At 44.5% G+C, this 26,748-nt stretch overlaps 2 protein-coding genes across 2 annotated transcripts in view; one reads left to right on the forward strand and one right to left on the reverse strand.

Annotated features, from left to right (window-relative positions):
* CDC123 (cell division cycle 123) overlaps positions 1–21,053 on the reverse strand; it is a 56,205-nt gene extending 35,152 nt beyond the window's left edge. The window contains exons 1-6 of the mRNA XM_038741222.1: positions 20,916–21,053; positions 11,178–11,249; positions 8,614–8,671; positions 8,317–8,349; positions 3,867–3,962; positions 709–815 (exon numbers count right to left, since the gene is read on the reverse strand). Coding sequence (XP_038597150.1) covers positions 709–815; positions 3,867–3,962; positions 8,317–8,349; positions 8,614–8,671; positions 11,178–11,249; positions 20,916–20,989 — 440 coding nt within the window. The 5' untranslated portion in view covers positions 20,990–21,053. The remainder of the gene's footprint in view (positions 1–708; positions 816–3,866; positions 3,963–8,316; positions 8,350–8,613; positions 8,672–11,177; positions 11,250–20,915) is intronic.
* Positions 21,054–21,348: 295 nt separating this feature from the next.
* NUDT5 (nudix hydrolase 5) overlaps positions 21,349–26,748 on the forward strand; it is a 35,168-nt gene continuing 29,768 nt past the window's right edge. The window contains exon 1 of the mRNA XM_038741441.1: positions 21,349–21,484. The gene's annotated coding sequence lies outside the window, so the exon portion shown is untranslated. The remainder of the gene's footprint in view (positions 21,485–26,748) is intronic.

Raw genomic sequence — 26,748 nt, forward strand, 5'->3', positions numbered from 1 at the left:
CTCCCAGCCACTAAAGGCAACAGGGAAAGAAATCAATATTGGGCAGAAGATGAATCAATCCATCAATCTATCAAATTTACTGAGCACTTAATGTGTACAGAGCACTGCACTAAACACTTGGGTGAGTATAAGAGTTGGTAGACACGTTTCCCACCCACAATGAGCTCAGGGTCTATGAGAAATGAGAAGGAAGACTGTCCTTTAAATAAAGAGAAGGAGCCGGTACAGACAATCGATCTTGAAGAGCATTGTGCCTTATATTCAGAAAGGAGGCAGTGCCACTGCCTCTTGCCTGTTGCCAATGTCACAGGTCCACAAAAACAAAAGAAATCAAACTAGGAGAGAAAACAGTCGAGAAGATTTTCCAAAATGATGCTTTCTCAGAGTCGCTGTACTGTAGATGGAATGAAATTGAACTTAGCTTGGAACTGAAAGGATTACAATGACAATGACCCCTCCCACTAATTAATGTGCATTCTCAACTGAATGACCACTTGCCTGCTGGGATTCTAATAAATAAAAACTGCAGACTTTTCCACCCTCCAGTCTTTCTCACCCCCCGCCCCCCCACCACAAAAAACACACACACAAACCTATAACCTCAGGAAAACCAAATGTCGAAACTGCTTAACGACCTGTTTCTTATTAGAGTCCAGAATACAAATATGCCAGTCAAGTAAGCCATGTTCAGGTCAGCAACACACTTACGGTTGAGTGAAGTCGTGAGTAATGAAGTCTGAACTCTTGAAGAGTAGGAAGATGTCACTCAGAGTCTTACATTTCAGAGAACTATTCATTGCTATCCAGTAAGCATCCTAAAATGAAAAGCATCAACATCCTTTGTTATCAACACCCTTAGCTTGGAGAACAGATGAAACTCAGCCTTTCAGAAATTAGTTCTGCAGACAGATAATTCCAAGTTTAAAAATACAAAAAGAACAGACAAGATCACAGGGTTGGGGGGATTTTAGATAGTCTTTCAATCATTTCAAACAATGGGGTGCCTCTCTAAATAATGATCAAATGGTTTCCCTTGGGTTGTAACTATGCCAGCACAGTATACGGATATACTGATTCCAAGAACCTTTCACCATTTCATGAGCACAATGGGTTGGCTTGAAAATGCAGCCCAGGGCACAGGGAGTCTGAAATGATGCGTCGCTGTGAAGTCAGGACATTCCCTGTTTCCCAGGCAGCACTTAAAAAAAACCAAAAAATCAAACAAACAAAAAAAAACAGTTTTCTCTCAGTCAGGATCATGGGGATGTACTGCTGCAGAGGCTGCATTAAGAAGCACTGAGCGAAAAGCAAGGCCTAATGAAAAGTGGTATTTTATAGATCATGACAGTTAAAAATGGAAAGCCTATTAAATCATCAAGGCAACCTGTCTCTGAAACAGATAGAATACCTAGCAAGTACTGAAAGCAGATCACTCAATTTTCTTTAGGTATAAGAAAAGATGACAAGCAATGATTAACCAATTTGCTTCCAAACAGCTATATCGCAACCATTTTTTCATGGCATTTGTTAAGCACTTACTCTGTGCCAGGCACTGTACTAAGTGCTGGAGTAGATGCAAGCTAATCAGGTTGGACACAGTCCATATCCCTTACGAGGCTCACAGTCTTCATCCCCATTTTACAGATCAGGTTACTGAGGCCCAGGAGTCAAGTGACTTACCCAAGGTCACACAGAAGACATGAGGCAGGGCTGGAATTAGAACCCAGGTCCTTTTTCTCCCAGGCCCGTGCTCTTTCCACTAGGCCACGCTGCTTCCCAATTTAAACTATTTATTATTAAACTCTAACTTTATTTACAACAGTCAGAAAACTGTAACTTTCCACTACAGGTAACCTTGACAAGGCTGGAGGAACAGAAGCCCTGCCTCAGAAATGTTTTAATAAAATACTGCAACTTTTAGTATTATGGTACTTAGCATTACTGGGTATTCATTAACGTGTGCTAAGCACTGTGGTAGCTGCAAAATCATCAGCTCAGACAAAGTCCCTGGCCCATATGGGGCTTACAGTCTAAGAGGTAAGGACAGCAGGGAGCTAAACCCCATTTTACAGGTGAAGCAACTGAGGCAAAGAAAGGTTAAGTGACTTGTCCAAGGGCCCATAACCGGCCAGTGGCAAAGCTGGGATTAGAACCTGGTTTCCTACCTCCCAGTTTCAGGCTCATTCCCAAAAGCCAGGGTGTTCCTCATAAAATCAGAAATAGTATGTACAAAGGTAGAATAAGAATACTGAGGCTGCAAAGTACGATGAGTAGGCTGCTGGGAATATCCCCACATAGAGCGCGTAAGGGTCCCTGCACACGATTTAAACTGGAGAGAGGAAGGGAGGGGAAAAGATATGTTGCCACATAGACACTGAAACTGCTGAAATTCAGGTGCTTCAAATAGGGCCTAAAGGATGGGACTGAGGGAGGTCGATCTACCCGCTGCAGTGGGCGAAGGTGGGTTGTACCACCCTTGAAAACCTAGGACAGGAAAGTTAGGCTTGATAGTTACTAAACAACTTTTCCTACCAGGAGCTTGAAATATTTTAAGTTTTCTCTTTAGATATCACAGACTCTCCCTACAAAACAGAAGGAGAAATATAACCTTAATTTTAGTAAGCGATTAGCAGCCAATCAGCAACAAAGTGGAAAATAGCATTCAAGTCTCCTCATTTTAAGTACTGTGCTCCACTTGATGGACTACACCACTGAGAACCAATTTCTCTGTCACAAAAACTCCGTACTGAACAAGTATTTGATGACCAGGTTCTGCTCATCATCATTATCGTACAAAACAATTGAGGAAATTTAGTCTGGGGCCTTAAGGTTTCGTTGACAATGCAAACAAGCACATATCTTTTTTAAAAAACTTCTACTTAATGCTACTACTCCACTTTTATCATCTGCTCTATTTCTGGAAATAGAGTCTGTGGCATTTTTATTCTATTGCTTTTCAAGACAGTAAGATTCTCTTCTCCACTGAAGTGAAAAGCTGAAGGTTTGAAAAGGGTTTATTTATAAATATAGACTTTGTTAACATCTACAAGCATACAACCTTAGAGGGTTTGCCAAAAAACAGGACACATGGAACTCTGAGGAGAAGCCCAGTGATCTCAAACCTGGCACCATTGTCACCACTGTTTTTTATGGTATTTGTTAAGGAACACACACACACACACACACCCCACACACATTCATTCATTCATTCAATTGTATTTATTGAGTGCTTACTGTGTGCAGAGCACTGTATTAAGCGCTTGGGAAGTACACATCGGCAACATATAAAGATGGTTCCTACCCCACAACGGGCTCACAGTCTAGAAGGGGGAGACAGACAACATAACAAAACATGTAGACAGGTGTCAAAATCGTCAGAACAAATAGAATTATAGCTGTATGCACATCATTAACAAAACAAATAGAATAGTAAATATGTACAAGTAAAATAGAGTAGTAACTCTGTACAAATATATACAAGTGCTGTGGGGAAGGGAAGGAGGTAGGGCGGGGGGGGATGGGGAGGAGAGGGAAAAGGGGGCTCAGTCTGGGAAGGCCTCCTGGAGGAGGTGAGCTCTCAGTAGGGCTTTGAAGGGAGGATGAGAGCTAGCTTGGAGGATGGGCAGAGGGAGGGCATTCCAGGCCAGGGGAAGGACGTGGGCCGGTGGTCGACGGCGGGACAGGTGAGAACGAGGCACGGTGAGGAGGTTAGCGGCAGAGGAGTGGAGGGTGCGGGCTGGGCTGTTACACACACACACATGCACGCACACCCACCCCCAAAACAAGACTCCCTGATAAATCCAAAGAGGAAAAGAAATCAACACAGAGAACATCGCTACAGTGAGAACTGAAATTCATGTTCGTACCCTTGGAGCGCTCCAGTTAAGTTTAGGAAAAACATTGCCTCCCAGGGAGTTGATGGCTTCTTGGACTTTAATGGCAAACTCAGGAAATTCTGGTGCCTGAAATGAGAATGAAGAGCAATTTTCAGAAGTTAATTTCATTGCACTGAATGGGGAAAAGCATCAAGAAAATGGGGATTGATGTCACAATTAAAATTCCAAATACAAGTTACCCTTATAATTTCTCATGGCCTAAATAAAATCACTAATTTAAATTGTTTCTTGGAGAGATCAGTCAAGGATTAGTAAAATACTGATAGCTAAAGTTCAAAGTACTAGTGTTTTTATGAGGCAAGAAGTGATGCTCAACTGAAAAGTTAGAAATTTACAGGTAGTGTGAGAAACATGATGCCTCAATACATTTGCAGGAAACGAATATTTTAAAATTAAAAGTGAGTTATGAAACACTGTACAGATTGCAAAGGGCAAGGATGGTAGACTCCTGTCCTGATAATAATAATAATGATGGCATTTATTAAGCGCTTACTATGTGCAAAGCACTGTTCTAAGTGCTGGGGAGGTTACAAGGTGATCAGGTTGTCCCATGGAGGGCTCACAGTCTTAGTCCCCATTTTACAGATGAGGGAACTGAGGCACAGAGAAATTAAGTGACTTGCCCAAAGTCACACGGCTGACAATTGGCGGAACCGTGATTTGAACCCACAACCTCTGACTCCAAAGCCCGGGCTCTTTCCATTGAGCCACACGGCTTCTCATAGCGGACTCTCATAAGGGAAGAAACAACAACTCTTTCAAAACTAAAAAAAGATTTTTGAATGCATCCAAAAATACTCATTAGAGTGAAAAAAGACGATATCACAGTAAGTAGTGCTTAGACACCGCTATTTCCAGAAGAATCTTTATAAACAGAACCCCAAAATAGCAAGCGGGTCAGAAGCTAAACTGTTTTTGGCAATTTGGCCTGACTTGAAAATGAAAATGCTCACGGCATTGTGAAATATTCTAAATAACTACTTTTACCTAGCACTCTCCTCAAATCCTGTACTTAGATTTACACTATATTCTGATTAATGGCACTACCAGAGGCTACTGAAAGTTAATAGAAGTGTGTGTTTGCGTATGAGATCAATTATCATCAGCATTCATAAAACACACACACACACCCCACCCCCCTTTCTCTCTTTTTCATTTGCTGCCGCCTCGTGGGCAATTGCTGATTCTTCCAAAAACCCAGTGAAAGCAACACATCCCAGTCCTTCAACCGGTGTGACACTAAATGACATACACACACCACCTAAGACAAGGGTGCATTCTCCAACTCTGCTCATCTGAGGTTTTATTATGATTCCCCCTTATCTGATATCACTTACGGTGATATCGTCTTTTTTCATTCTAATGAGCATTTTTGGATGCCTTCAAAAATCTTTTTTTAGTTTTAAAAGAGTTGTTGTTTCTTCCCTAATGAGAGTCCGCTATGAGAAGCCGTGTGGCTCAGTGGAAAGAGCCCAGGCTTTGGAGTCAGAGGTTGTGGGTTCAAATCCCAGCTCCGCCAATTGTCAGCCGTGTGACTTTGGGCAAGTCACTTAACTTCTCTGTGCCTCAGTTCCCTCATGTTGCCAACTTGTACTTCCCAAGCGCTTAGTACAGTGCTCTGCACACAGTAAGAGCTCAATAAATATGATTGATGATGATGATCCGGGTTCCCTGAACAACTGGCTCAATTGGGCCGGCAGCTCACCTAGTTGTAGGGGGAGATTGAGGAGCCATCAAACCAAGGAGTCAGGGTATCAAAGGGGGAATTAATTGGCTTACTCTCCTCCCTCTCCCGCCAAAGAAAGGATTATAAAAGGAGTAAAGAGAGAAAAGAAAAGGGAAGAAGCCCTTTCTTTTAGCTGCTGATCTTCAGATCACAACAGCTGCTCTCCTGGTTTCCTGCAGCATTGACATCTTCTGATTCCACTACAAACATCAATCAGTTGTTTTTACTGAGCATTTACTATGTGTAGAGCACTGAACTAAGCCCTTAGAAGAGTACAACAGAATAAGCAGACACATTTCCTGCCCATAACGAGCTTACAGTCTAAAGAACAAAACACCTCTGACCCAAATTCTTTAATTCTGAGTGTGTTTTGAAGCAGAGGAGTTGCTTTTATGTTCCCCCACCATTTTAAAATCTTGATCCTTTCCTGGGCACCAGGTGGGAAAGAAATCATACCTTCTGCATTCTTGAATATCAAAAGTCAAAACCAACTTTGATCTGGACCAACAATTCACTTCTGAAATTATCTGATCAGCTTACCAGGTTATAGGTATGATTAAAAAAAAAGTCTGATTCCCTTTCTCTCATTACTTTCCTATCTCCTCATGGCTTATTGTCACATGAAGACAAAGAGCAGCAAGAACTTTCCTTGCAAATTTTACAACCAAAAAGCTAAAAAATTGTGATCGGCTGGATTTTTAAGAATGCAAATGTTCCTTCTCTGCAAAGCACATTGGGGAAAAAGGAGTCAGATTATCAACGGCACATTTCAATAGCAAAAACAGGTTTAACTCGTTGTCTTCGCAAGTTAAAACATGTGTGAAATGATGTTAGCTTGCCATCCTGCATGTGTTTTGCAAAACCTACGTTCTTGGGTACAAATTTCTTACTCTCACCTATAGCTCTGCATTTTCATTGAAAAAAGGCACCTTCTGGCAGGGCTGCCTTGCACATTTGGAATCTGAGTTATGATACAATTATATAAGAGTATATTGGAGAAACCATCCATAGCAATAATAATAATTCTGGTATTTGTTAAGTGCTTACTGTGTACCAGGCACTGTACTAAGCACTGGGATGGATACAAGCAACCATGTTCGATGCAGTCCTTGTCCCACGTGGGGCTCCTGGTCTTAATCCAATCCCCATTTTACAGATGAGGAAACTGAGGCCCAGAGAAGTGAACTGACTTGACCAAGGTCACAGAGCAGACAAGCGGCAGAGCGGGGATATACTGACTCTCCAGACAAGAGGTTGTTTTTTAATGGTATTTGTTAGGCACTTACTATATACCAGGCAGTGTACTGAGTGCTGAGGTAGACAATAATGATGGTATTAGTTAAGTGCTAATCAGGCGGGACACAGTCCACAGCGACCTAGTAAGCGTTTAACAAATACCATAATTATAATTATTATAACTCCTCCAAAAAGCCTCCTTTGACTAACCCCTCATCTCTCCACTCTATTTTCTTTTCCTTCTGTATCAACTACACACTTAAGCCTGTATTCCCTAAGCACTCTGATAGCACATCTCCACTCCCATAGCAGATAGTTATATATCCTTATACTCTGCTTCTTCTTCTACTTGTACTATATTTTTAATGTCTGTCTTCCCATGCCTCCCAACTCTACTGTACTTTGTATAGCGCTCTGTACAAGGTATACCCTAAACAAATACCTTTGATAAAATGATAGCTCTGAATTCACCCCTCGACTCATATCCTCTAGACAGTGAGCTTGTTGTGGGCAGGGATGTGTTTTTCGTTGTTGTCTGTTGTTCTATTGTACTATCCCAAGCACTTAGTATAGTGCTCTGTACTATATCACTATAGTATATCACTATATCACTAAATACTATATCACTATAGTATTCAAAATTTCCCCCTTCTAGACTGTGAGCCCACTGTTAGGTTGGGACCGTCTCTATATGTTGCCAACCTGTACTTCCCAAGTGCTCTGCACACAGTAAGCACTCAATAAATACGATTGAATGAATGCATGAATGAATGAATGCTCTGGACAGAGTAAGAGCGCAACAGATATGATTAAATGAATTAATGAATATCTGCATCTTCTTCATCAACTGGTTTAATGAAAGGGGGAAAACTATGATTCCTTCATTTTCTCTTAATCCAATAAACCAACTCAAAATCTATGCCTAATGGCTTTTCCCATCATATATGTTTATTGTATAGGTTTATTTTGATGGTACATAATAACAATTATGGTATTTGTTAGCAGTGACTAGGTGTCAGGCACTGTACTAAGCGCTGGGATGGATACAAGCCAACTGGGTTGGACACAGTCCCTGTTCCACATAGGGCTCCCAGTCTCAATCCTCATTTTACAGATGAAGTGAAGTGACGTGTCCAAGGTCACACAGCAGACAAGTGGAAGAACCAGGATTAGAACCCAGATCCTTCTGACTCCAGGCCTGTGCTCTATCCACTATGCCACACACTGCTTCTGCTGAACTGTACGGTATGAACACGAACAATACGTCACAGAGAAACATCCAACGTTCTAATAAATTCAAAATATCAGGACAAGTAGGAATTCAAAGAGCAGTGTTCTTAGCCTACCAAACAGTCTGGATATAATTAGCTGTGGGGTTAAAGGCAAGTAACACATTTGTATTATGAAATAAACACTTTAGAACACAGAGTCTTAGCACAGTAATAAACACAGCCTTACCGTTAGAGTTGTGGTGTTTTCATCATCTGACCACTGAGTGGAAAAAAGATAGAAAAATAATAGTTTTGAGGATGCATGTGTTGGCAAATATTAAGAGTCATGGTTCCAAATTATACCCCAATTGAAACAGGATTTTCAAAATTGGGACATATCACTAGAATTCACATATTATATCATTATATTGTCAAAGATTTCATAGTCAGCAGTCATATCAATGGTATTTATTAGGTGCTTACTGTAGGCAGAGCACTGTATTAAGCATTAGTACTTGTAAATGTGATACTACTGTGCCCCGACCTGAATTTCTTCTGCCTCATCATCACTCTCTGCCCGGGAATGTGTCGGTGGATCTTCTCTGGAAAGATAAAAAAGGAAAAAAAATTTAAGAATATTGAATAACTCAATTCTGTACTTCTGGGAGACAGCCAAGTGGTAATATTTTTAATATTAGTGATGTTTATCAAGTTGGGTTTTTGGGGATAAACTTCTCAAGGGCAGGAAAATGAAGAATAAGATTTATTCAGGTCTCTTACTAGCATCCGAAACTAAGCCCTAAATAGACATTATTACCTCATCCATGCAATGCTTGCTGGATGGCTGTCATTTACCACACGGGTGAAATCCCATTGCACTGAACTGTGTGTGAGTGTTCAAATCTCTTCCAACGGAAATTTGTTCGGATGAAATCTGATTCAAAAAGATGACCCACCAGACTGAGTCCCTCTGGTCCACGGACCTCAGAGACTTTCACTGTTTGGGTGTTCTTTTTAAAAGGTATTTGTTAGGCGCTTACTATGTGCCAGGCACTGTACTAAGTGCTGGTATCTCTAGAGCTCCATTCCATCCACCCCCCCGAGACCATCGGGTGGGAGAAACGGCCCTCCAGGTGAAGCAATCCAACTCCCCTGGTCCAAAGCTTGCCCTATCAGGGGAAAGTTGTTGGAACATTAAAAAACATAAGCAGTGTTATTACAGGAGGACATCAATGGCCTCTGCAGTCCATCAATCAAGCCATCAACTGTTTTTATTGAGTGCTTACTGTGTGCGGGGCACTGTACTAAACAGTTAGGAGAGTACCACACAACAATATAATGGACACATTCCCTGCCCACAAGGATCGGTTTAGGGAGGGACCAATCAGTGGTATCCATTAAGTGACTGTACTGAGCGCTTGGGAGAGCACAATACGAAAGAGTTGCTAGACATATTCCCTACCCACAAGGAGCTTACCGGGGGGAGACACACATTAATAGCTGAGTAAAGGAAGGCTTCTTGAAGGAGATGTCTTTTAAATATGGCATTGAAGGTGGGGAGAGTGATGGTCTCTTGTAGAAGGAGTGGGAGGGAGTTTCAGGGCCAGAGGGAGTATGTGGGCAAAGGGTCATTGGTGAGGTAGATGAGAATGAGGTACAGTGATTACGCTGGGATTAGAGGAGCACAGTTTGCGGTAGTAGGATATAAACAAGTTAAAGTAGGAGGTGGTGGGTTTATTGAGCACTTTAAATAATACTTATGGTATTTGTTAAGCGCTTACTATGTGCCCAGCACTGTTCTAAGCGCTGGGAGAGACACAAGGCAATTAGGTTGTCCCTTGTGGGACTCACGCTCTCAATCCCCATTCTACAGATGACGGAACTGAGGCACAGAGAAGTTAAGTGACTTGCCCAAGATCACAGAGCAGACAAGTGGTGGAGACGGGATTAGAACCCACACCCTCAGACTCCCAAGCCCGTGCTCTTGCCACTAAGCCACGCAAGCTGATGGTAAGGAGCTTCTGTTTGATGTGGAACTGGATAGGCAACCACTAGAGGACCACCAAGCAACCTTACCTTTCTCCACCCATTTTAATAATGATGGCATTTATTAAGCACTTACTATGTGCAAAGCACTGTTCAAAGGCTGGGGAGGTTACAAGGTGATCTGGTTGTCCCACGGGGGGGCTCCCAGTCTTAATCCCCATTTTACAGATGAGGTAACTGAGGCACAGAGAAGTTAAGTGACTTGCCCCAAGTCACACAGCTGCCAACTGGCGGAGCTGGGGTTTGAACCCGTGACCTGACTCCAAAGCCCGTGCTCTTTCCACTGAGCCATGCTTCTTCTCACCCATTATGCATCACTTCCTAAAGTAACACATCCCATATGTTTGCCACTAGCTGTGTCAAGACCAGTATATGAGCAATTAAATAACCATCAAAAATCGATCTACTCATTTGGGGGCAGAGAAAGGGGCCAGAAGTTCAGTGACTCATTTTATCACTGGCTCACGTAATTCAGAACTGAGAAGGTCAGTGGAAATCATTCAGAAAGGAACTTTCACCTTATTCAAAAAAGGCAGAATTCTGCAAATGTCCTTATTAGTTCTCCCTTTTTCTGAAGTTCTCTTGCAAACTAAGGCAAGTTATAAAAGCCAGATGCACCTCTCCATATTCCTTCCTGAAATCTGCTGTGAAGCCCAAAGGTTTGTCTAGCAATGAGAGGAAGAACGTGTAATTACCTGCACCGAACTTTTTCGAGCGTCCTTTACTTCAATCAATCATGGTATTTATGAAGCGCTTACTCTGTGTAGAGGACTGTACTTAAACTTCTCCAAACTTCTGGAATAATGTATAATATACTGTTAAAAAAAACTGAATGAATAAGTATTCAGCTTTTGTAATGCATGGTTTTTTTTACTTCTGCGTAAGCTTATCTCAAAACTTAATCGTCGTCATTATATCTGTAACTTGGGCAAATTGCCTCAGAGAAGGCCAGGAAGAGGAGAAAGGGGCAGGTGGCATATAACTGAACTTTTTTGGAGTATTCAGAATAGCTGCACTTGTTTATTACATGACTTCTCAGTAACACACGTATACACACATTACCTTCCCGAGACCACTAGCGTCCCATCGTCAAGTAAATAATCCTTCACATTCTGAGGCAGGGGAAGAACAGCACTGCAAAGAAACACAGAGACACTCACCTTAAGAAAACTTGTCAGATTAGAAACAATGAAAAAACACCCCCAGTCTATTTTATTATTTGGAGCATCTGATCCCTTCATTTTTATTTGATTTGAAACAAAAGTATTCTGAAGTTACTCACCTGGCATCCATTTCGGATGAACCATTAACCGATCGATTCCTCTCTGTTGATTTATGTTTTGAGGTTTGACCTGTCGCCCCCCTGCTAATTTGACCGTGAGCCCTTCAAAGGCAGGGACTCGAGCTAGTTTCATCTTGGTTAGGCTTCCTCGGTGCTTAATATTGTACCCTGCCTATAGACAACACCTAATATCCTTGACTGACCGTGCTGAATATGCACAGATTTTGTGTTTTGGCCAACAGTAGTTCTGATTATTGCTCAATTAATTGTCTGAGGGTGAATCCATCATTAATTAATTGAATTGTGGTAGTTAAACACATATTACGTGCCAAGCACTGTACTAAGTGTTGGGGTAGGTGCAAGATAATCAGGTCCCACACAGTGTTCACAGTCTAAGGGGGAGGGAGAACAGGTATTGAATCCCCATTCTACGGATGAGGGAACTGAGGCACAGGGCAGTTACGTGACACGCCCAAGGTCACAAAGCACTTATGTGGTGGAGTCAGGATGGAAACTCAAGTGCTCAGACTCCCAGGCTTGTGCTCTTTCTTTTATTCATTCATTCATTCAATCATTTACTGAGTGCTTACTGTGTGCAGAGCACTGTACTAAGTGCTTGGGAGAGTACACTACGACAATAAACAGACACATTCCCCGCCCAAAATGAGTTTACAGTCTGGAGGGCCTTGCTGCTTCCCTACAGACAAGGGTTTCATTCTGAATAGATCCTTCCTTTTACCGCTTGAGAGTGACTGGAAATTAAACACCTTAAAAACATTTCTCCGCCTTACTTGACAATTTGGTGGTTGAGTTCCCTCTAGATTCTGAGCTCCTTCTGGACAGAGAACAAGTCAACCAGCCCCAGAGCACTGCACTCTCCCAAGTGCTTAAGAGAGTGCTCTGCACACAGTAAAATGCTCAATAAACACCACTGATTGACTGATTGGCTGATCTGGAGTTGCAGGAAGTTGATTCCTGACCGAGGGAATTATGAGAGGTAAAAAGGGCAACTCAGAGAAAAGGGCTGAAAAGTCTGCTGTGTGATATTAGTGCCTCAGTTACCAAAAAGCGTCTGCTGCGTGATGGGCGAGTCACTTCACTTCTCAGTGCCTCGGTTACCTGTTCTGTAAAATGGGGATTAAGACTGTGAGCCCCATGTGGGACGTGGACCATGTCCAATCTGATTACTTTGTATTTACCCCGGCACTTAGTACAATGCCTGGCACATAATAAGTGTTTAACAAATACCATTAAAGAAAAAGGGAGATGAATCATGAAATAAGTCCTCACACATTTCCAATCCAGATCACTCTACAGCATTAGTGCTAACAAATGAGCAGATGGGAAGTAACTCCATTCTGGAGTTTTACCGCTTAGGGTGAGAATGCTAGCAGTGTATTGCTCTATGTGTGCAACCCATATCCTTGGCTCTTTGTTTCTTGTAATATGTACAATCTTAGCAGCTGTTGTTTTGCTATTGGTGAACATTCCCTGCTGAACTTTAGACCTTAAGCACATTGTGGGCAGGGAATGTGTCTGTTTATTACTGCTGGATTGTATTCTCCCAAGTGCTTAGTAAAGTGCCGTGAACACAGTAAGTGCTCAGTAAATGCTACTGAATGAATGAATGAACTGAAAGCATGAAGAGTTCACAGAGTAGAAACCAGTGGGTTGGCATTCAACCCCGTGCTTGGCTCTGGAGGTGTAGCAGCTCCTCTCCTTCCACGGATACCGTAGGCTTCTAACAGATCGTCATCATCATCATCAATCGTATTTATTGAGCGCTTACTATGTGCAGAGCACTGTACTAAGCGCTTGGGAAGTACAAATTGGCAACACATAGAGACAGTCCCTACCCAACAGTGGGCTCACAGTCTAAAAGGGGAAGACAGAGAACAAAACCAAACATACCAACAAAATAAAATAAATAGGATAGATATGTACAAGTAAAATAAATAAATAGAGTAATAAATATGTACAACCATATATACATATATACAGGTGCTGTGGGGAAGGGAAGGAGGTAAGATGGGGGATGGAGAGGGGGACGAGGGGGAGAGGAAGGAAGGGGCTCAGTCTGGGAAGGCCTCCTGGAGGAGGTGAGCTCTCAGCAGGGCCTTGAAGGGAGGAAGAGAGCTAGCTTGGTGGATGGGCAGAGGGAGGGAGGGCATTCCAGGCCCGGGGGATGACGTGGGCCGGGGGTCGATGGTGGGACAGGCGAGAACGAGGTACGGTGAGGAGATTAGCGGCGGAGGAGCGGAGGGTGCGGGCTGGGCAGTAGAAGGAGAGAAGAGAGGTGAGGTAGGAGGGGGCGAGGGGATGGACAGCCTTGAAGCCCAGGGTGAGGAGTTTCTGCCTGATGCGCAGATTGATCGGTAGCCATTGGAGGTCAAACCGGACTCATCGGATTACTTCGACCGGTGGGATTTAGCTTTAGTGAGGGAAAACTCAATCAATCAATCGTATTTATTGAGCGCTTACTGTGTGCAGAGCACTGTACTAAGCGCTTGGGAAGTACAAGTTGACAACATATAGAGACAGTCCCTACCCAACAGTGGGCTCACAGTCTAAAAGGGGGAGACAGAGAACAAAACCAAACATACTGACAAAATAAAATAAGTAGAATAGATATGTACAAGTAAAATAGAGTAATAAATATGTACAAACATATATACATATATACTCATTTAACTCATTTAAACCTAAAAGAAATGAACGTGTCAAGAAACGGAAATCTGTTAGGAAATACTGGGGCCCGGATGAATGAACTCAGGAGGATGGCAGGCACTGAGAGAGAAGAAAATCCACGTTGGTTCTGGTTGCAGGGGTGCACAGTGAGGGTCTGGGACACTACTACAGTGGGTACTACTAATCTTGACGAAAGGTGTGTTTCCACTTGCAGCTGAATGATTAACCTGGCCTTCTGGGATAGGGTAGGGAGGGGTGATGGGTGAGCCAAGCAGCTACCTTCCTACACAACTCTTCTCTTCTCACCGTCATCAAATCTAAGCCATTCCCAGCCCCCGGGAAGAGTCCTGGACAGACTGGATCTCACAGCTCTAGTGGGTTGACTCAGCCAGCACGGATCACCTTGGTCCAGTCCAGGGCCGGCCCAGGAGAGCCGCGGGGGGCTTGGGGCATCAGATCTTGCCTGAGTCTTTTCAGAAACAGGACTAAGGCCTTACTTCGAAGCACTGCTGCACAAGTGTGCAATAGGGTGAGCAGTTGAAACAGGTTACAAGTAAAGCAAAGATGAAAAATGAAGAGCAGGTGACACAGAACTGGGAGTCAGGAAGTCTCATGTCCTCCCCCTGGCCTGGAATGCCCTCCCTCCACACATTTCATTTCGCTAACATGTTTCGTTTTGTTGTCTGTCTCCCCCTTCTAGACTGTGAGCCCACTGTTGGGTAGGGACTGTCTATATCAATCAATCAATCAATCAATCAATCGTATTTATTGAGCGCTTACTATGTGCAGAGCACTGTACTAAGCGCTTGGGAAGTACAAATTGGCATCACATAGAGACAGTCCCTACCCAACAGTGGGCTCACAGTCTAAAAGGGGGAGACAGAGAACAGAACCAAACATACCAACAAAATAAAATAAGTAGGATAGAAATGTGCAGGTAAAATAAATAAATAGAGTAATAAATATGTACAACCATATATACATATATACAGGTGCTGTGGGGAAGGGAAGGAGGTAAGACGGGGGGATGGAGAGGGGGACGAGGGGGAGAGGAAGGAAGGGGCTCAGTCTGGGAAGGCCTCCTGGAGGAGGTGAGCTCTCAGCAGGGCCTTGAAGGGAGGAAGAGAGCGAGCTTGGCGGAGGGGCAGAGGGAGGGAGGGCATTCCAGGCCCGGGGGATGACGTGGGCCGGGGGTCGATGGCGGGACAGGCGAGAGCGAGGTACGGTGAGGAGATTAGCGGTGGAGGAGCGGAGGGTGCGGGCTGGGCAGTAGAAGGAGAGAAGGGAGGTGAGGTAGGAGGGGGCGAGGGGATGGACAGCCTTGAAGCCCAGGGTGAGGAGTTTCTGCCTGATGCGCAGATTGATCGGTAGCCACTGGAGGTTTTTGAGGAGGGGAGTAATATGTCCAGAGCGTTTCTGGACAAAGATAATCCGGGCAGCAGCATGAAGTATGGATTGAAGTGGGGAGAGACAGAAGGATGGGAGATCAGAGAGGAGGCTAGTGCAGTAGTCCAGACGGGATAGGATGAGAGCTTGAATGAGCAGGGTAGCGGTTTGGATGGAGAGGAAAGGGCGGATCTTGGCAATGTTGCGGAGCTGAGACCGGCAGGTTTTGGTGACGGCTTGGATGTGAGGGGTGAATGAGAGAGCGGAGTCGAGGATGACACCAAGGTTGCGGGCTTGTGAGACGGGAAGGATGGTAGTGCCGTCTATATGTTGCCAACTTGTACTTCCCAAGCGCTTAGTACAGTGCTCTGCACACAGTCAGTGCTCAATAAATACGATTGAATGAATGAATGAATGTGGCTTTGTGGAGACTGGAACAGGGAGTTTGGGGACTTGGGATTCAGGCACTGCCACTCTGCCACTGGCCTCCTCTGTGGCACTGGGTAGTCATTTAACCTCTTGGGGCTTCAGTTTCCTCATCTGTTAAATCGGGTGAAAAGGAGAAGCCGCGTGGCTTAGAGGAAAGAGCCCGGGCTCGGGAGTCAGAGGTCGTGGGTCTAATCCCGGCTCCGCCACTTGTCAGCTCTGCGATTTTGGGCAGGTCACTTCATTTCTCCGTGCCTCAGTTACCTCATCTGTAAAATGGGGATTAAGACTGTGAGCCCCACGTGGGACGACCTGATTACCATGTATAGCCCCAGCGCTTAGAACAGAGCTCGGCACTTAGTAAGCGCTTAACAAATACCAGTATTATTACTTGCTCTTCCTCTTAGATTGTAAGCCCTTTGTGGGACAGGGATCTAATGATCTTAATAATTATTATTATAATGGCATTTGTTATTATTATTATTATCATTAATAATAACAATAATTGTATTTGTTAAACGCTTACTATGTGCCAAGCACTGTTCTAAGTGCTGGGGTAGAGACAAGGTAATCAGGGCATCCCACATGGGGTCTTACTCCCCATTTTACAGATGAGGCAACTGAGGCACAGAGAAGTGAAGTTACCTGGCCAAGGTCACACAGCATACAATTGGCAGAGCCAGGATTACAACCCAGGACCTCCCTGGCCTGGGAGTACACTCTACCCACTAAGCCACGCTATTTCTCTGATGATGCTTCTTAGATGAAGATTACAGTAATGATGATTATGGGACTTGCTAAACGCTTACTAAGAGCCAAGCACTGGAGTAGATACAAGTTAATCAGGCTGGGCGGAGGGCAGTCTATCTATTCCAATGCTTTGCATGACGCTTTGGTACACAATGAGTGCCTAATAAACAAAACCAGCCCAACACCAGCCCTAAATGGCAGTCGGCACATGCCCACACTGGCTGGGTTTCGGGGAGACTCAGCCCAACGCAAGCTCATGGCGCTCCTTGGAATCTGGAAAACCAAAATTCACTGACTCCCCATCACGACTGGCGATTTGCTACGTCGTCATCATTATCACCGTCCATATCGTCTGCCCTTCAACCCGATCCACGGCAACATACATTCACTTTAAATACTGCAGGATCCACTCTGCACACTAAAAGAGCCAACCCACCATCCCACTATTTGAAGGGCATTTATTATGCATTTACTATCTCTGAAGTATCTGCAAAATAAACAGATCAACTTTGTCCCTTAATCCCCACCTACAGCACTTATGCCCATCCCATTAAACTCTTCCCCCAAATTACAATTTGAGCGTCCACCTCTCCAAATAACAATTCGAGTTGTCCGTCTCCCCGGACAGATTATAATCTCCTCAAGGGCAGGAAACCTGTCTGCCGACTCCATGGCGCTTCCTCAAGGGCTGAGTGTGATTTTCATAATAATAATAATAAAAATAATAATAATAATGGTATTTGTTAAGCACTTACTGGGTGCCAGGCACTGTTCTAAGCGCCGGGGTAGACAGAAGACAATCGGGTTGGACTCAGTCCCTGTCCCACACGGGGCTCGTAGTCTTAATTCCCATTTTACTGATGGGGGAACTGAGAATTTAAGCGACTTGCCCAAGGTAACAGCAGACAAGTGGTGGAGCCGGCATTAGAACCCATGACCTTGTGACTCCCAGGACGGTGCTCTCTCCCTTAGGCCGTGCTGTTTCTCAAGTGGGCACTTACTGGGTGCACAGCACTGTACTAAGCGCTTTGGGGAGCCCAGTACAAGAGTTGGAAGACACGTCCCCTGCCACAATTAGTTGGTGGACCCCTCCAGGTCAACATTACACAAACACACACACACACACACAAACACACACTCACACTCCCTCACTCACTCAACCTCCCACCTTAGAAGAGGTAAGCCCCCTCTCCAGCAGCTCACCCAAACACACCCTCACACACCCGCTCAAACAAACACACACAAACTGGCCTTTCCCCGTGTATCATCATCAACATCAATCGTATTTATTGAGCGCTTACTAGGTGCAGAGCACTGTACTAAGCGCTTAGTACACCGTATACCTTAGTAGCCCCGTCTCCAGCAGCAGACAACCCAGGAGGAGAGGCGGGGATTTTTCCATAACTAAGAAAAGCAAACCCTCCCGATCCGGGGCCATAATGCAGGAAGACCGTGAGACATTCCCGCAAAGGGAGGAGGAACGGATTCGATCTTTAAATGGATTTATTTCCATTAATGTCCGTCTCCCCCTCTAGACTCGTCGTGGGCGGGCAACGCGTCTACCAACTCTGTTCTGTTGTATCAATAATAATATTATGGTATTTGTTAAGTGCTTAAGTATGCGCCAGACACTGTACTAAGCGCTGGGGTGGATCCAAGCAGATCAGATAGACAGCTAGAGAAGCAGCATGGCTCAGTGGAAAGAGCAGGGGCTTTGAAGTTAGAGGTCATGGGTTCAAATCCCGGCTGTCCACCAATTGTCAGCTGTGTGACTTTGGGCAAGTCACTTCACTTCTCTGGGCCTCAGTTCCCTCATCTGTAAAATGGGGATGGAGACTGTGAGCCCCACGTGGGGCAACCTGATCACCTTGTAACCTCCCCAGCGCTTAGAACAGTGCCCGGCACACAGTAAGCACTTAACAAATGCCATCATTACTATTATTAAGTCTCTTAACTTATCTGTGCCTCAGTTCCCTCATCTGTAAAATGGGGATTTAGACTGTGAGCCCCACGTGGGGCAACCTGATCACCTTGTAACCTCCCCAGCGCTTAGAACAGTGCCTGGCACACAGTAAGCGCTTAACAAATGCCATCATTACTATTATTATTATTAAGTCTCAACTTCTCTGTGCCTCAGTTCCCTCATCTGTAAAATGGGGATGAAGACTGTGAGCCCCACGTGGGGCAACCTGATCACCTTGTAACCTCCCCAGCGCTTAGAACACTGCTTTGCGCATAGTAAGCGCTTAATAAATATTATTATTATTATTATTATTAAGTCTCAACTTCTCTGTGCCTCAGTTCCCTCATCTGTAAAATGGGGATGAAGACTGTGAGCCCCACGTGGGGCAACCTGATCACCTTGTAACCTCCCCAGCGCTTAGAACACTGCTTTGCGCATAGTAAGCGCTTAATAAATATTATTATTATTATTATTATTATTACTTCCAAAGCGCTTAGTGAAGTGCTCTGCACACAGTAAGTGCTCAATAAATACGATTGATGATTGATTGACTGACTGAATGAATGAATGAATGATAGTGCAGTGTTCTGCACACAGTAAGCGCTCAATAAATACAATTGATTGATTGATTGATTGAATGAACGAATGAATGATAGTGCAGTGTTCTGCACACAGTAAGCGCTCAATAAATACGATTGATTGATTGATTGAATGAATGAATGAATAATAGTACAGTGTTCTGCACACAGTAAGCGCTCAATAAATACGATTGATTGATTGAATGAATGAATGAATGACAGTGCAGTGTTCTGCACACAGTAAGCGCTCAACAAATACGATTGATTGATTGAATGAATGAATGAATGATCGTGCAGTGTTCTGCACACAGCAGCGCTCAATAAATACGATTGATTGATTGAATGAATGAATGATAGTGCAGTGTTCTGCACGCAGTAAACGCTCAATAAATACAATTGATTGACTGAATGAATGAATGAATGATAGTGCAGTGTTCTGCGCACAGTAAGCGCTCAATAAATACGATTGATTGATTGATTGAATGAATGAATGATAGTGCAGTGCTCTGCACACAGTAAGCGCTCACTCAATAAATACGATCGATTGATTGAATGAATGAACAATAGTCCCGTGTTCCTCACACAGTAAGCACTCAATAAATACGATTGATTGATTGATTGATTGAATGAATGATAGTGCAGTGCTCTGCACACAGTAAGCGCTCAACAAATACGATTGATTGATTGATTGAATGATAGTGCAGTGCTCTGCACACAGTAAGCGCTCAATAAATACGATTGATTGATTGATGGAATGAATGAATGATAGTGCAGTGTTCTGCACACAGTAAGCGCTCAATAAATACGATCGATTGATTGATTGAATGAATGAATGATAGTCCCGTCCCGTGTTCCTCACACAGTAAGCGCTCAATAAATACGATTGATTGATTGATGGAATGAATGAATGATAGTGCAGTGCTCTGCACACAGTAAGCGCTCAATAAATACGATTGATTGATTGATTGAATGAATGAATGATAGTGCAGTGCTCTGCGCACAGTAAGCGCTCAATAAATACGATTGATTAAATGAATGAATGATAGTGCAGTGCTCTGCACACAGTAAGCGCTCAATAAATACGATTGATTGATTGATTGAATGAATGAATGATAGTGCAGTGTTCTGCACACAGTAAGCGCTCAATAAATACGATTGATTGATTGATGGAATGAATGAATGATAGTGCAGTGCTCTGCACACAGTAAGCGCTCAATAAATACGATTGATTGATTGATTGAATGAATGAATGATAGTGCAGTGTTCTGCACACAGTAAGCGCTCAATAAATACGATTGATTGATGGAATGAATGAATGATAGTGCAGTGCTCTGCACACAGTAAGCGCTCAATAAATACGATTGATTGATTGATTGAATGAATGAATGATAGTGCAGTGCTCTGCGCACAGTAAGCGCTCAATAAATACGATTGATTGATTGATTGAATGAATGAATGATAGTGCAGTGCTCTGCACACAGTAAGCGCTTAATAAATACGATTGATTGATTGATTGAATGAATGAATGATAGTGCAGTGCTCTGCGCACAGTAAGCGCTCAATAAATACGACTGATTGATTGATTGATTGACGGAATGAATGAATGAAATAGGACCGATGGGTTGACGGACGGACGGACGGGCGCGGGTGCGCGCGCGCCCCCCCCCGTGCTCGCGCGCGCCCCCCGGCGGTCGGTGCCGCGCACGGCCGCCGCGGCCCCTCCGCACCTCTTGATGGTGACGGTCCTGAAGAGGGGGTACCAGGCGGAGAACTGACAGTGCAGCACCTGCTCCTTCTTCATGCTGCCGAGCGATCCCCACCGGCTCCTCCTCCTCCTCCCACCGCGGGGCTCCCGCGCGCGCCTTCCGCTCGGAACCCGGGGCCGGGGCGCCGCCGGCCGCCGGCCGGACCCCTTTTGAGGGCGGACCCTTCCGGGCGGGCGGCGCCGGGAAAATAGACGAGCGGCCTGGGGGCGGAAAAAAAGCTGAAAACCGAGGAAATCGGGCGATAGACGGCGCGACCCTCCGGGAGGCTTCGGGAGGGGCTGAGTTAGGAACTGGGAGGGGCGGGGGGGGCGGAAAATGGGCTGACCCGGAAGTGAAGGCGGCGGGGACGGGTTAGAAGGTAGCACCGCCGGCGCTGGATCTACGGAGGCCGGGAGGGACAGAAGCAGGCGCGCACGCTCTCGCTCACCTCCACTAGCCACCGCCGCTTCCCGCACCTGCTCCCGATCCCGATCCCAATCCCAATCCCGATCCCGGACGCATCTTTTCCTCCTTCCCTTCCCTCGGAGCAGGTAAATGCCCCCCGGACGGGCGGGGGAGGGCTGCGCATCCTGGGGCCGGAATCCCCATTCATTCATTCACTCACTCATTCATTCATTCATTCAGTCGGATTTATTGAGCGCTTACCGCGTGCAGAGCACTGGGCTGAGCGCTTGGGAAGTCCAAGTTGGCAACATCTAGAGGCGGTCCCTACCCAACAGGGGGCTCGTGTTGACAAAATAAAATAAATAAAATATGCATAAGTAAAATAAATAGAGTAATAAATACGTGCAAACGTATATACGGGTGCTGCGGGGAGGGGAAGGACGTAAGACAGTGCTCTGCACACAGTGAGCACTCTAATAAATATGAATTAATGAGCCTACGGCCTCGGACTCCCAAGCCGGTGCTCTTTCCATTGAGCCACGATGCTTCTCTACCAGCAATAGTGGTATTTTCATTCCTTCATGCGTTCAATCGTATTTATTGAGCGCTTACTGTGTGCAGAGCACTGGACTGACCGCTTGGGAAGTCCAAGTTGGCAACATCTAGAGACGGTCCCTACCCAACAGCGGGCTCACAGTCTAGAAGGGGGAGACAGACAACAAAACATATTAACAAAATAAAATAAATAGAGTACTCATTCATTCATTCATTCAATTGTATTTATTGAGCGCTTACTGTGAGCAGAGCACTGTGCTGAGCGCTTGGGAAGTCCAAGTTGGCAACATCTAGAGACGGTCCCTACCCAACAGCAGGCTCACAGTCTAGAAGGGGGAGACAGACAACAAAACAAAACATATTAACAAAATAAAATAAATAGAGAATTCATTCATTCATTCATTCAGTTGTATTTATTGAGCGCTTACTGTGTGCAGAGCACTGGACTGAGCGCTTGGGAAGTACAAGTTGGCAACCTATAGAGACGGTCCCTACCCAACAGCGGGCTCACAGTCTAGAAGGGGGAGACAGACAACAAAACATATTCACAAAATAAAATAAATAGAATATGTATAAGTAAAATAAATAGAGTAATAAATATGTGCAAACATATATACAGGTGCTGCGGGGAGGGGAAGGACGTAAGGCAGCGCTCTGCACACAGTGAGCACTCTGATAAATACGATTGAATGAATGAATGAATGAATGAATGAACCTACGGCCTCGGACTCCCAAGCCGGTGCTCTTTCCATTGAGCCACGCTGCTTCCCTACTAGCAATAGTGGTATTTTCATTCCTTCATGCATGCAATCGGATTTATTGAGCGCTTACTGTGTGCAGAGCACTGGACTGAGCGCTTGGGAAGTCCAAGTTGGCAACATCTAGAGATGGTCCCTACCCAACAGCGGGCTCATATTAACAAAATAAAATAAATAGAATATGTATAAGTAAAATAGAGTAATTAATATGTACAAACATATGTACAGGTGCTGCGGGGAGGGGAAGGACGTAAGGCAGCGCTCTGCACACAGTGAGCACTCTAATAAATACGATTGAATGAATGAATGAACCTACGGCCTCGGACACCCAAGCCGGTGCTCTTTCCATTGAGCCACGCTGCTTCCCTACCAGCAATAGTGGTATTTTCATTCCTTCATCTTCATCTTCTTCAGTCGTATTTATTGATGCATGCAATCGGATTTATTGAGCGCTTACTGTGAGCAGACCACTGGACTGAGCGCTTGGGAAGTCCAAGTTGGCAACATCTAGAGACGGTCCCTACCCAACAGCGGGCTCACAGTCTAGAAGGGGGAGACAGACAACAAAACATATTAACAAAATAAAATAGAGTATTCATTCATTCATTCATTCAATCGTATTTATTGAGCACTTACTGTGTGCAGAGCACTGTGCTAAGCGCTTGGGAAGTCCAGGTTGACAACATCTAGAGACGGTCCCTACCCAACAGCAGGCTCACAGTCTAGAAGGGGGAGACAGGCAACAAAACAAAACATATTAACAAAATAAAATAAATAGAATATGTATAAGTAAAAGAAATAAATAGAGTAATAAATATGTACAAACATATATGCAGGTGCTGCGGGGAGGGGAAGGACGTAAGGCAGTGCTCTGCACACAGTGAGCACTCTGATAAATACGATTGAATGAATGAATGGGCCTGCGGCCTCGGACTCCCAAGCCGGTGCTCTTTCCATCGAGCCACGCTGCTTCTCTACTAGCAATAGTGGTATTTTCATTCCTTCATGCATGCAATCGGATTTATTGAGCGCTTACTGCGTGCAGAGCACTGTGCTAAGCGCTTGGGAAGTCCAAGTTGGCAACATCTAGAGACGGTCCCTACCCAACAGCAGGCTCAGTCTAGAAGGGGGAGACAGACAACAAAACATATTCACAAAATAAAATAAATAGAATATGTATAAGTAAAATAAATAGAGTAATAAATATGTACAAACGTATGTACAGGTGCTGCGGGGAGCGGAAGGACGTAAGGCAGTGCTCTGCACCCAGTGAGCACTCTGATAAATACGATTGAATGAATGAATGGGCCTACGGCCTCGGACTCCCAAGCCGGTGCTCTTTCCATTGAGCCACGCTGCTTCTCTACTAGCAATAGTGGTATTTTCATTCCTTCATCTTCTTCTTCAATCGTATTTATTGATGCATTCAATCGGATTTATTGAGCGCTTACTGTGTGCAGAGCACTGTGCTAAGCGCTTGGGAAGTCCAAGTTGGCAGCATCTAGAGATGGTCCCTACCCAACAGCGGGCTCACAGTCTAGAAGGGGGAGACAGACAACAAAACATATTAACAAAATAAAATAAATAGAATATGTATAAGTAAAATAAATAAATAGAGTAATAAATATGTACAAACGTATATACAGGTGCTGCGGGGAGGGGAAGGATGTAAGGCAGCGCTCTGCACACAGGGAGCACTCTAATAAATAGGATTGAATGAATGAATGAACCTATGGCCTCAGACTCCCAAGCCGGTGCTCTTTCCATTGAGCCACGCTGCTTCCCTACCAGCAATAGTGGTGTTTTCATTCCTTCATCTTCATCTTCTTCTTCAGTCGTATTTATTGATGCATTCAATCAGATTTATTGAGCGCTTACTGTGTGCAGAGCACTGTGCTAAGCGCTTGGGAAGTCCAAGTTGGCAGCATCTAGAGACGGTCCCTACCCAACAGCGGGCTCACAGTCTAGAAGGGGGAGACAGACAACAAAACAAAACATATTAACAAAATAAAATAAATAGAGTATTCATTCATTCATTCATTCAATTGTATTTATTGAGCGCTTACTGTGTGCAGAGCACTGGACTGAGCGGTTGGGAAGTCCAAGTTGGCAACATCTAGAGACCGTCCCTACCCAACGGCGGGCTCACAGTCTAGAAGGGGGAGACAGACAACAAAACATATTAACAAAATAAAATAAATAGAATATGTATAAGTAAAAGAAATAAATAGAGTAATAAATATGTACAAACATATATGCAGGTGCTGCGGGGAGGGGAAGGAGGTAAGGCAGCGCTCTGCACACAGTGAGCACTCTGATAAATACGATTGAATGAATGAATGAATGAACCTACGGCCTCGGACTCCCAAGCCGGTGCTCTTTCCATTGAGCCACGCTGCTTCCCTACTAGCAATAGTGGTATTTTCATTCCTTCATGCATGCAATCGGATTTATTGAGCGCTTACTGTGTGCAGAGCACTGGACTGAGCGCTTGGGAAGTCCAAGTTGGCAACATCTAGAGATGGTCCCTACCCAACAGCGGGCTCATATTAACAAAATAAAATAAATAGAATATGTATAAGTAAAATAGAGTAATTAATATGTACAAACATATGTACAGGTGCTGCGGGGAGGGGAAGGACGTAAGGCAGCGCTCTGCACGCAGTGAGCACTCTGATAAATACGATTGAATGAATGAATGAACCTACGGCCTCGGACTCCCAAGCCGGTGCTCTTTCCATTGAGCCACGCTGCTTCCCTACCAGCAATAGTGGTATTTTCATTCCTTCATCTTCTTCTTCAATCGTATTTATTGATGCATGCAATCGGATTTATTGAGCACTTACTGTGAGCAGAGCACTGGACTGAGCGCTTGGGACGTCCAAGTTGGCAACATCTAGAGACGGTCCCTACCCAACAGCGGGCTCACAGTCTAGAAGGGGGAGACAGACAACAAAACAAAACATATTAACAAAATAAAATAAATAGAGTATTCATTCATTCATTCATTCAATTGTATTTATTGAGCGCTTACTGTGTGCAGAGCACTGTGCTAAGCGCTTGGGAAGTCCAAGTTGGCAACATCTAGAGACGGTCCCTACCCAACAGCAGGCTCACAGTCTAGAAGGGGGAGACAGACAACAAAACAAAACATATTAACAAAATAAAATAAATAGAATATGTACAAGTAAAATAAATAAATAGAGTAATAAATATGTACCAACATATATACAGGTGCTGCGGGGAGGGGAAGGACGTAAGGCAGCGCTCTGCACACAGTGAGCACTCTGATAAATACGATTGAATGAATGAATGAACCTACGGCCTCGGACTCCCAAGCCGGTGCTCCTTCCATTGAGCCACGCTGCTTCTCTACCAGCAATAGTGGTATTTTCATTCCTTCATGCATGCAATCGGATTTACTGAGCACTTACTGTGTGCAGAGCACTGTACTGAGCGCTTGGGAAGTCCAAGTTGGCAACATATCTATAAAATGGGGATGAAGGCTGTGAGCCCCACGTGGGACAACCTGATCACCCCTGGATCCTCCCCAGCGCTTAGAACAGTGCTTTGCGCGTAGTAAGTGCTTAACAAATGCCAATTATTATTATTATCATTATAGAGACGGTCCCTACCCAACAGCGGGCTCATCCCCCAAGGCGGGGAGGAAGAATCATCATCATCAGTCATATTTATTGAGCGCTTACTATGTGCAGAGCACTGTACTAAGCGCTTGGGAAGTACAAATTGGCAACATATAGAGACAGTCCCTACCCAACAGTGGGCTCACAGTCTAAAAAGAATCATTATAATGACGGTGTTTGTGACGCTGAGCACTGTACTAAGCGCTGGGGAGCGGGGAGGGGGCCAAGCCACCCTGATGGGAAAGGAACGAGGGACCGCATCCTTTGATCATTCATTCGATCAATTGTATTGATCGAGCGCTTACTGTGTGCAGAGCACTGGACTGAGCGCTTGGGAAAGTACAATTCATTCATTCCATCGAATTGATTGAGCGCTTACCGGGTGCAGAGCACTGGACTAAGCGCTTGGAAAAGTATAGTTCATTCATTCCATCGTATTTAGTGAGCGCTTGG

This window comes from Tachyglossus aculeatus (assembly GCF_015852505.1).
Source record: "Tachyglossus aculeatus isolate mTacAcu1 chromosome 12 unlocalized genomic scaffold, mTacAcu1.pri SUPER_6_unloc_1, whole genome shotgun sequence".
NCBI lineage: Eukaryota > Metazoa > Chordata > Mammalia > Monotremata > Tachyglossidae > Tachyglossus > Tachyglossus aculeatus.